This window comes from Sipha flava, unplaced genomic scaffold (assembly GCF_003268045.1).
Source record: "Sipha flava isolate LNK unplaced genomic scaffold, YSA_version1 174_pilon_pilon, whole genome shotgun sequence".
Classification (NCBI taxonomy): domain Eukaryota; kingdom Metazoa; phylum Arthropoda; class Insecta; order Hemiptera; family Aphididae; genus Sipha; species Sipha flava.
In genome coordinates, this window is record NW_020272000.1 from 924,027 (window position 1) to 936,928 (window position 12,902).

The 12,902-nt window shown below is 27.4% G+C and overlaps 1 protein-coding gene across 3 annotated transcripts in view; it reads left to right on the forward strand.

Annotated features, from left to right (window-relative positions):
* Positions 1-12,284, forward strand: part of LOC112680194 (bestrophin-4) — a 41,231-nt gene extending 28,947 nt beyond the window's left edge. For all 3 annotated transcript variants that reach the window (XM_025550223.1, XM_025550222.1, XM_025550221.1), the window contains 2 exons: positions 3,271-3,437; positions 10,567-12,284. In XM_025550223.1, the coding sequence (XP_025406008.1) occupies positions 3,271-3,437; positions 10,567-10,995 (596 nt within the window). In that variant the 3' untranslated portion in view covers positions 10,996-12,284. The remainder of the gene's footprint in view (positions 1-3,270; positions 3,438-10,566) is intronic.
* The last annotated feature ends 618 nt before the right edge of the window (positions 12,285-12,902 follow it).

A 12,902-nucleotide genomic window follows, 5' to 3' on the forward strand; every position in this document is an offset into this window, starting at 1 on the left:
ACATTTTTTTTGAATTTTGTGTGTTTTTATTATAATCAATAGACAATATACATACACTAAACATTTTCAGGGGGAGGGGGGTATAACCCCCTAACCCCCCCTGGATACGCCACTGGTTAGACGTATTATAAACGAACATTTTACTGAAGGGTTCCAATATTTTATAACTCATTTGGTATTTAACAATGTATCACATTTAATTCAATTTAATTGCATAGGTTTTTGTTTATGTTTAATTAAGGGTTGATTGGATTGACGTTGATAAAAAATGTTAACATATGTATTTAAGAATCATGTGTTTCTATTCATGTAAATGTAAGAAAACGGAAAATCCTTTCGGTGCTTACAATAATTATTAGTACTATACGAGTACATTCTTTAAAACGATACTGGTTTTCAAGGTCGTTATGTTAAATACCTGTTTGCTTTTTTGTTTTAATTGAGCTGAAATCAACCAAACACATGTAGTTTTCAAATACAAATGCTAAATAGGTTTAGGTTGGGAATTCTAGTGCGTCATTGAATCTTGTCAGATGAAAAAACCATATCAATGAATATGAAGAGATTAAAAACTTTCTTGTTATACTTGCCATTTACTAAATCTTTCGTAACGAGTTTCCGAATTAAAAATACGCGGAATCATTGCTATAATCATTAAAACAGAGCTACATGTTTTCACTTTTTGCACTACTGACAAATGTGTCAACTATTAGGTGTATAACATATTGCAAATATAAAATAGTGATAAAATCAAAAATTAATGTTCTTACAACTTGAATACATTTTTAAAGCTGATTCCATTATACGTTTATTGCAATCTTTAGTTTCTATTATCAAGCCACAATATTTCATAACATACTTAATAATGCTAATAAATTATATGAACGTTAGAAAATTTTACAAGTTATTCTTATTTTTATTTGTATAAAATAAATTATTGTTCACTCTTATAAAAAATGATTAATTCATTGTCTCACAGAATCTATAATTATAATAAAAAAAATAATTATTTATATGTGTTTGATAAATATATTTTTATTTATTTTATTACATAAAAAACGGGTTTTAATTAAAAAACAATCATAAGTACATACCAAATATACTTCCTAAATGACAAATAACTTATGTACAATTTAAACATGAATAATTTAGTTTCGATGCAAAAGTTGAGGCCCTCATTAGCGAAACGTAATAGTATATTGTAGTAGTTATAAATGTATATCCAAACATTTTTTTACCGACCGTCATTAAGGTTAATCAACATTTTGATTCGGCAATAATATATTAGTTTTAAATTGCTTTTTTTTTTTTTTTTTTTTTTTGTAATTGGTATAAGAAAGTTTCTATTCTTATTATATAAAACGCATTTCAAATAAAACTTTAAAATAGTATGTCTGATTATAATAAATTGCTTTTAATGTTAATTGTAATAGCACAAACGTGCTGAAACATTTCAAAAAATAATAAATGAAAAAAAAACATGTCTTACTCATTGTTGAAAATCGGTATATTTTTCCATTCGAAAAAAAACTCTAGACAATATCAAATGTTATACAATATTATAATCCAAACACTTGTATTGTGCTTAATTAATTATACACACTATTAGGTGTTAAAAAATAAAAAAATTATTTACTTGGCTTAAATAGCAATAATATTATTTCAGCCATAGATAATTTACATTTTACCGTACACATGACCGACACAGCGTTTAGGTGTAATATTGCGTATTCCGAACGACACACACATTGGAGTATATCGATAAAATAAACAAAATTATGGGCATATTCAAAAAATATGCATTAGAATAGTTTTTCATTAGATTTTATTTATGGATCCTACCGTGTAGCTTGCTTAACCTTTTTTGGCCTTTATCGATGTGAACGTATCTTCTTACATTATTAACTGTTGTATTATACGACATTAATCTATTTATGAACATTTATAGATTATATAAATGTTCATAAATAGATTACGAATACATACGAGTATAAATCTAGTGTTTCTTGACCAGTGGTACGCAAAGAATATTTTCAAAATTACAAGTAGTATTGTAGTACTGAAATACAAAAATATATAACTAGTGTCACAGCAGCCATTTGGATAAATAAATAAATATTGTATTTATGCGATACCCACTTGAGTAAAAGTGCGGGTACAAGGGGGACGTGAGAGCGATTCTCCCCCCCCCCCCCAAAATATCACGAAACAAAACGAAAAAAAAATTATAATATTATATGTCAATCAATGATAACAATTTTACTATTTCTATAGCAACTATAGTTGTATTGACGTGTTTACAAAAACCAAAAAAAAATTAGATTTCGCTCTATAATTTTTAATTAAATTTCATATTTAATGTTTATTTATTGTTCTTAAATAAAAAGTTTTTTATTAAATGTACTTATTTTTTTTACTTTTTTAGTTGAAAGTTTATTCCTTTACGGTGTTAAGAAATATTTATGGTAAATGGTAATACTTATAATATTATAGAATTATTTAATTTTATATATTATATTATGTTCACCATATAAAAGGCCCTTCCCTAATAATTTCTTTGGATCCGCGTCTTCTGCAATATAATATTATAGAGTTATACAGCTTAATTTTGAACTATAAAATAATATCTATCAATTAAAATATTATGTTAATAATGATGACTATAGTGATATTTTTCAAATTTACTAGTTTTTGTTTATTGCCGAATATAGTATACCAAACAGGGATTATCGTGCTTCAAATTGTACTAAGTGGGCGATTTTAATTATATATGACAGCTTATATGAGTATTTATCTAGAAGATAATAAAATAGAATTAAATGACTGTTGGGAATGCATTAAGATACAATAAAAGCTACATGCATTAATAGTTTATCGTTTTTTTAATTGAATACATTTTTTTTTATTTATTAAAAATTAAACTTAATGAGCCAAGCATAAATTCAATAGAGATCCTATATATATTTAATAAACGCTATGATTGATGTACAGCGTTTACATGGAGTGTGACAATATTTTAAAGACCCTGTACACATATAATGTATATAACATAGAGTTAATGCATATACTCTTAACGTTGAATAGTTTTTAATATTTATAATGGAAAAAAAACACAAGGGTTTTTTTATTTTTGCCCGAGGGACTCTTACATGCAATAAGTATTATGGTTATAACGCTTATTCCCGTTATGTCTACTGTTCCACATTTTAAATCAGTTCGTTGTCGTCGTATTACTATAAAAAATATAAATATTATACGTTTTACTTTTAGGTTCGAACAAGATAAATGGACAAATGAATGCCAGAGGAAGGCCTAGAATTCCAACGCCGGATGTTCAAAAGGACGGTGTCATCGATAAGGATAACAAACAAAATATATCCAGCAACGGTACTGTCCAGCCAGGAACGTATCCACCAGACATACCCGCAGTCGTTCAGGTAGTTTTTACATTTTTACAAAACATCGGTATATAATAATATACAGTGTAGCTATTGATTGGATAGATACCTACAAGTTTTGTCAATAATTGACACACGATATAACGTACGTATTATAGGTACATGTAACGTAATTAACTTTTAAAAATATTACCAAAACTGGCTAACATATTATATGGTATTGGATAATTTGAGTTCAATTATTTAAAACATGATACATACGCGCAATTTTATATACAAATAATAAACAAATAATTCAACAAATAGGTGATTTATACATGGAAATAAATAAATAAAATAATACATGTTTAGCCTGATTTATTATTATTATATTTGTAAAGTATGAACAGTTTCGAATTAAAAATTCATCATCAGGTATTTACATAGTCATTAAAATCATCACTCTTTTATTTATTTATTTATATTTATGACCTATTTTGAAAACTATTTTGAAAACCGGGGCAGTCCCGGTTTTAAAGGCATATTTCCGGCAGGGGCGAATCCAGAAATATTTTGCGGAGGGGATGAAGAAACAAACTTACACACTAGTCACTAAACAATAAATATAAAATTATACTATTTTATTTTTCGTTATTTTATAATACTCTGGTTAGTAGATGTAATGAACTCCAAAAAATAATCGAAAACCCAGTATATTACATTAAACATAACACAAACCTACTTTTAAGGATTTTTGGGGGCATGCGCCCCTCCCCTCCTTAGCTCCGCGTCTGTGTTTCAGCCGATCATTCAGTTTGTCCCGGTTAATAGAAGCTGAGAGAAAATAATATTTTATATTGTATTATTTAATAATAAAAAACTAAAATAGTTGTAATAGCACTAAATGTGCTGAAACATTTTATAATTATAATAAATAAATAAAAAAAAAAATAAAACATAGAACAATATTGTACATTATATCATTAAATTATGGTTATCTAATCGGCATGGTCATATACAATAATAATGTATTTTTGTATTAGCTAATAAATATTTAAATTATAATATGATGTACTTATTTTTGTTTTCGTATGAACGTTACATAAAAAAAAAAAAAAAGGTTCATTCAATATAATGTCCTGATTTAGAAATTTCAAAATTTGGCAACCCTACTTATAGTTCAACCGCATTTGACTTTATCTGTAGTTAGGGTAAAATTTAGATGAATAATATAGATGTACTATTAATAATATAATATTTACTTATATAAAAGTTATATTTAACAAAATTGAAATCTCGAAAATATTTATACGTTTCATTATATGTTACATTATACGTTTCAATCGATTTCTTCACTTTTTGAAACTATTCAAATTTTAGTGTGCCTTTACATAGTATATTTTGATTTTTAAACTACATAAATTATATTTGTTTTTTTTTTTAATAACTTAAGCTAGTTTCGAGATTATTCTTCGTTAAAATGTCCTACTTTACTCTATTTTTTGTTTTTAGAGTCTTACAAAGATTTGAATCACTATATGATATAGGTGGTATAGTCAAAACCTTGGACATCTGTCGGTCATTTTTATACCATTATTGGATTAAATACTTTTTATGTTCATTAAACATGTAGGACCTGTAGGACTTAGCATTCCGAAGAGAGTGATTTTCTCCATTTCTTTATTTTTGTTTGATTATACAAGTACATTTAAATTTTGAATACATATTTTTTTAAAAATAATTTTTACAGTACAAACATATATTATTATAACATTTTTTTTTGATATATTTAGTTTTAAATCATTTTAATAAATGTTTTCGTTTACATTTTTAGATTAATTAAAATCAAAATAATCATACATAAATTATACATACTTAATTATATTAATATATAGTAAAACTCACCTAAGACGCTCTTTAAGGAACCTCTAGAGCGTTTTAAGCGGGAAAGCGTCTTATGCGGGAATGAAAAAAAAATGAAGTGATTGAAATAATATTTCAATCATATAACTCCATATTATGGAGTTAATTTTTTTATCATTGAACATAATTTAACGGGCAATACACTAATAAATTATGTATGTGTATGTAATTACATACATGTGTACATATATTTTTTGCTACTGAATTTAATTTAAAAAAATTACTATAAATATTTTATTATTGTTTATTAAAAAAATTGATATATTTTTGTTTGTTTACGATGCTGAAAATGCGTTTCAGCAAGAAAGTTTTTTTATTTTGTTTAGACAACTCAAAATTTCTTCAGAACTTTTTACAGAGGACAATACTTTTCGAATTTCTGTTAGGTGTTGCAAACCAACAGTAATTGTAGGAGTAGATACTGGATAATAATAATAGGTAACGATAAAATAGGTATAATGATAAAATAAAACGATACAACAATAAGAACATGTAAACAAGTAAAATTTCTATTTTTATCTCCACAAATCTTATAAAATTTATAGTAATCTGCTAAACAAAAGAGCATTTTATCCAATGAGATAGAGAAAAGCCAAGCGTATTAACAGATGGTTTTTACTTTGACTAGTATAGAAAATGTCTAGGGGCCGATGAAAAATAGCGTCTTATGCGGGAAAGCATCTTAAGCGGGAGCGTCTTAAGCGAGTTTTACTGTACTTAATTACGGTAGATATTTTGAATATCTCCTTTATGAAATCAATTCTAATCATTGTAAATCAAATCCTCAATTAATAATAATAAAAAAATAATAATAATAATAATAATTATTATTAATTATATATTCATACATAAAGATTACCTACTTATATATAGTATTGCGAATTGTGAAGCTAAATTTGATTTTGATAATTACAAAAATATATTTCGCGTTAAAATTATTTTGATTATAATTACCTAGATAATTACTTATATTATTTTTCACTATAGTTTAAACTCTGTTTTCAATCACATAATTTAAAGTATATGTCATACTATAGAATAAGTTATTAGAAATACTGTTAAAATGATAGTTTAGTTGAATTGAATTAAGTTTGAAAACGACATCCACTTCGATTTTTGAAAATAAAAATACATGTTGATACAATTATTTAGAAATGTTAAAATGACGATTGAATATTATTTAATGATTAGCATAATACATATTTACTCATTATTTTTGCATTAATTTAGACAATTACAAATATTAAGTGTTTATTACCGTAATTATTAACAAATATTTGGTAAACAATTTTTTATCGTTATTAAAAATCGATTATAATTTAATTAAACTCAATGACACAATTAATAACTTATAATTATAACATATATTTTATGGTACAATTTTCATTTCTATTACTATCATATTATATATTATTTGTAAAATTTAATCAATTTTTGAGTTATTTTGCTGAATTAGTAATGGAAAACATCTGTTCAGTAATAACTACATGATCGGTCGTTTGTAAAATATACTTCAAGCTCAACAAACTCCTCTTGTTCATTATTTAACATTTATTTAAACTTAAATTTAACCTACTCAAATAAGTGATATTCGTTTCTCCTTCACGATTCACAAAATTGTATTCTTTGTATTGTTGTAAAATGCAAAATAATAACATGATTTGGTTTTAAAAAATTATACATTCTATCTGTGAAAATACAATTTTTTACTCTCTCGACTTATTTTAAATATTTTAATAATATGCAGCAGTATATATATATATATATTTACAACAAGAGTTGTTATAGGTAGGTAAGCTCACATTTCGAGTTCCAATAAAAATAGTATTCTTTTAAATAATATTATTTTAAATGAAATCTATAAGAAAATATGTCAAAAATATTCAAGACTTTCTCCATACCATATATAAACACAGCTATAACGTTTTGGGGTGAGCCATTATAGCCATTATACAATGTATAACATGTCATGTTAACAATCGTTCACCTGTGATGATCACTCTTTCCACTTAAACACGAATTCCATTTTGTGCAGAGCCAATATTGTTTTATAGAATAAATTGTATTATATAAGTATAATATTATGGGTGCGCTCTAAATTACTAGAGTAAGAATTTTCAAAACACCTGAAGATCAAACGATTAATGGTTTTTTTTATTAGCGAGTGACATTATGTATATTTCTTAAAATATAAATAGTTACCAAGTTTTAAAAAATAATCTAATTCGATCGACAAGATAATCGGGGATCAAACAATTAAAATGTGGATAAATTTTACAAATCCCATAGTAAATTTTGAAATTTTTTTGAAATTGCAGAAATAACAGTATACAATATTTAAAATAACAATTTTTTAAAGTTTTTATTGTTTTATTTATTAATAACCCAGTGAATGGGAATATTTGAAGAATGTTTATAAGATACCAGCTAAAAATTTTTCTGTTTTAATTATCTTGAAAAACCTTTTATAAAATATGAATTACTTATTTTCATTCGATAACTGATTGATGTTAAAATTGTAAATGTATTCGTTATAATTTAATTTTTAAAAGTAAGATAACTTTTTAAAAACACAATTTACCAATTGGTTTTTGCGAAATATTTTTTTTATTCAACATATTGACAATATGTGATAAATTGCAAAAATAAATTATAACGTACAAAAAAAGGGTACAAGCATGGTTTATCCGTTTAAATTTAACATGGTATTTTATTTAAAAAACTCTTAGTCATTGATTTCGAAACAGATTTCATGGCAGTTTTTCTAATGATATCATCGACTAGAATAGTTTTCAAAGTATATCACTCATGCTTATTGTAATTTTACTTAAAAAAACTTTAACTTTTAAACTTTTTTAAACTTAAACTTAAACTTTTTTTTAAATTTTTAACACTCAAAAAATATATAAAAATATAAATGTAATGGTTAGGTAAAGTAATATTTAATTAATGGTTAATACGATGCATATCAATATGTTAGTTTATGACGCTTAATTTTTTTTTACACATAAATGTTTAAAATTTGAATCTTCGTCAGTAATTACGATTATATTTTTAAATTGTAACACAGAAAATAAAAAGTATTTATACTTTTAAAACTTAAAAATTTCACCAAAGATTAAATCAAAAAGTATTGACTTATTTCAATATAAACAATCAGGGCCGTCCTGATCATTTGCGGGGTTCAGGGCAGAGAAAAATTGTGGGGCCTTAAATGTAGAAAATGTCACTATCGCGCGTCAGTTGCATATTGGAACTCAAATGTGCGTAAATAGTCTTAACAAATATAGTACCTTGCACTTACAACAATATGAATAAGTAAATAAATGTATTATATAATAAACAATTTTATATGAAAAAAAAATTGATATGTTCATTATTTTTGGCTCAACAGTTTAACTTTTTATTTATTGTACCTATGATCTATGAAAGTAAGGCCTATCCAACTGTGGTGAGAGAGCGGGGCCCGGGGTGAGGGCCCTGCTCACCATGCCCTAGGGACGGCCTTGTAAACTATCATATTTCAAGTTTCGCAAAATATTTTGTTGATAAAATATTTATGCTTAGTTTTGTTTTGTGTAGCTTGTAGTAACGTACGGTTTTTGTATTATATAGGTACGTAATATATTTTTCCGATAATACCTTTTCAAAAAAAAATTATTTTTTTAAAGCTAGTAACTGTTACGTTATTATTATTACATAGTAACCTATACCAATCTATAATTTCCAAAGATGGGCAAGTTAATGAAAATAATTAACTCGAGATAAGTTAAGTTAAGAGAACACAAGATGGATAAGTTAAAAGTTAACAAGTATAAACTTAACTCCGTTTAAAAAAAGTTAATCTACTTTTTTTTATTAGTATGTATATCACATAAAAAGTGACTGCGTTCTTTAAAAAGATCTAATATCCTAAATTATAATAAACAATTTTATTGAATTTTTTATCATAATATACAGCAGTGGCGCCGAAGTGTTTGAAAAATACTCTGACATTGTGCATAAATTTCTCATTACCATATTTATTTATTTTTATAATATTATAGTACTACGATTTATTATATTCTTTATACATAACATTCTGTATCCACGGCCAGAACTCCCAATATCCAAGTGTGGGCTCCCAATCTACAAAATCTAATATGACTTCTGATGATACAGTATATGCGATCATTTTACGTTACATGATTATTTAATTTTTATATTAATATTTACGTAAAAACGAAAAATTTCAAAAATGTTTAACTTGATAGACCATTTTTAAATAAACAGTGAAAAGCTAAATTATTTCAATTGCCAATTAAACTAGTTAAGTTGAAAAGTTTATTAGAAAATAAACTAACTAGTTAATTCTCACCTTGGATAATTTTACATTATTTTTGAAATATTTTTTTACGTAAAAACATAAATCTTATTCCTTTTTTCATTCTATTCAGGCGAATAATAAATAGTACAATATTATTTTTATTGATTTTATTAAGAAAATAAATAAATATTAATATTTATTTTGTTTACTTATACATACCTATGTGTTTTTTTGTATTTTTTTTTTTAATCCTTGCATATAACTTGATATAATTCTTAAATATATTTTATCGTGTTTCTTTTATTCCTGTTTGGTTTCCTAATCGCCATGTAAAACAGTTGATATTTATTTGATATTTTTATTTTAGCTATATAAACGAAAGTGGTTACTCGTAACGATACGGTTAGTCATAATTAAACTCAACGACTACCAATTATTTCATCATTTGTATACAATTTATAATATATTTAAAATTTTTCTACGAGTATAACATATAGTAATTTGACTTTTTGATTCAGCTAAAAAGGGAATAGCACGATTTCGGTCGAAAACGGTTATACCCGTTTAGACATGGATAACTTATTGACCCGTACCCATTGTATTATCAGTGCTTCTCAAATCGTCGGTCACAGATCTCCAAGGAGCCGAAAGTGTATTGCAATGGTGGTAGTATTAGAAGGAAGGGGGTGAATTGTTTGTGTACTACCATTTAGTTTTAATAAAATGTAGTTAAGAAAAGAATAAAATTCCCTGTTATTTGATCGATTTGAGTGGTGGAAAAGTTCTACTCCCCTGATATTTGAAGTCTTTAGTTTTTCATTAAATCAATCAAATAACTAGAAAAATGTTTGAGAAGCACTGCAATCGTTATGTAGGTACTACATTCATATAACATAAGCGACGAACGGATTTAATGAAAACCGTTTCATGAGTGCGCATGTGCGTGTTACAATTGTTCAGGTGTTGCTGTCGCCGATACAAGAGATGGACGCCGCCAATCTGTCGGGCACGTTGCACAATCAGCGACGGGGCGTCGTGAATGCGAGCCAGGGCGTGCTGAACCCCAATTTGTCCACGGCCACGGTGTACACCACGCGGCCCATGTCGGTGTCGGTGAGCCCTATCGCACTGTCCACGGTGTCCATGAGTCAGCCGCTGCTGTCGTCGTTGGGCATCGCGACGTCGACGGACGGTGCGACTACGCCGCCGCCGCGGCCGTTGATCACCGACGTGTCGGGTGGCACGGCGACGACCGCGGGCTCCGCGGCTCATCACTCGGACAAGGACGACAGTGCTTGCGGCGGCAGTTCCAGCGGCAGTGTGTCCAGCACGGATGACCGGAAGACGCCGGCTTGCAACAGGCGCAAGCGGGGTGAGGTGTACGTGTAAAAGCGCCGACCTTTGTGTGTGGAGGGGGAAGGGGGCAGTGTAAGGTTGCATAACGCGACTGTTGCACGAAGACGATGAATTTCATGTTGTATATCATTGGGTAATATTGATTACAGTCGCGTTGCTCGGGGGTTTGATGATGATGATAGTAATAATAATAATAACAACAATAATAATAAGAATAGTGTATAGAAATAACAGTAATATTAGTAGTGGGCAAGTGGTATTGATAACTATAGTATCGATGATAACCGTATGATTTTGTGGGGAAGTAGGTAAGCGCAGCAATGCGTTCGCGAACAGTGTAATTTATGCACGTACCATGTGCGGACATCGTAAACGTAGCGACACCAGGGAGAATTTTATTTTTTTCGACCCAGGTGTTTCCGCGTGCGCTGCGACAACGGCTAAATACACTGTGAAAACTCCGAAGACCTGTGAGAACATCGGTCCCGTCTGAAGAGTACGAGAAGGATAAATATGACACGTGGACGCCGAGAACTTTGCTTACCGCACAACCGTTGCACCGTCCAAGGGGGTTAGTTTTTAGGGTTCAACCCTCAAAAAATCTTATCCATACGGTCTGTAAAATTATAATTATAATCGAGTCTAAAATAACCTACCTCCCTCAAATTAAGACTTGGGCCCCCTAACCATAAACAAACACGTGATCATAATAATAACGTTCCTACGTGCACTCAGTTGACGAACGGTACGGGAGGAAAAAAAGGCTAATCGAGGAATAAAATTGTGATTTAGGTAAGCATTTTTACATTAGGAACAATCGTCAACGCGACTAAAACAATGTTATGACGTACCGTTGTAATTTTTTATTATGTTAGTATTAGTTAATTAATAAGATAAATAACTATTAATAATTATATGTATTTATATGTAATTCCAGTCAAATTATAGTATTGCTCAATTCGAACAATATTTTTCACTGTATAAATGTAATATTATAATACGTTTTCGTGTAAATCAAGTTGCTTACGAAATACTACATTCATTGCAGTATACGTGTGTTATATTATGATTTACAATTGTATTAAGAACATCTATCAATATTTATATATTATATGACCACTCAATTTTGTTTAAAGTAGTTAGATTTTAGCAATATGAACAAAATGTGATACCTAATCAAAACACCAAATATGCCGTCCAATGTATCAATGTTTGATAAACCTAACCTAAGATGAACTAAGTTAACATGCGATAAGAGACAAATTATTTTTATGTTCCTTCTAAAATAAATGATCGTGTAAAGACAAATTATACAACTAGAAGGATATGTCATATTATTGATTGCAATTAATTTTATATATATAAATAAATAATACATATTATAATATATTTTATGCACTCATCTAAAAATTTACTTAAAATATTAGGCAGAATTTTTTTTCAAGTCGTACATTAAGTGTATGTATATTTTGGTATCTGTGATAGATAGAGTGAAAACAATATTTATGTTGTAATTATTATTATTATTATTATTTTTCACGCATTGGAGTAGATTTTAAATTTGACTTTTATACTGTATTTTTGTACTCAGCAATACTAATTTAAAAATGAAAAATAATTACATATAATTATATATTGTGTTATATTGATAAGACGTTTAAATACAACTAATTTTATTTTATAATTAAATGAATATAATATATACATATAAACATGTATATTTTTTAAGGTTAATGTATAATTTACAAACAATAAAAATTGTTCAATTAAAAATGTTTTTAACTATATGTTTAATATTGTAAACGCCTAAATAATTTTAACAACGTAATAATATTATTTTGTACATGGACATATACATAGACATATATGGTACTATAAATACAGTAAACTAGCAGTGTTTAGTAATATATTACAGAAAAAGAGAATGATCTTCATTGTTG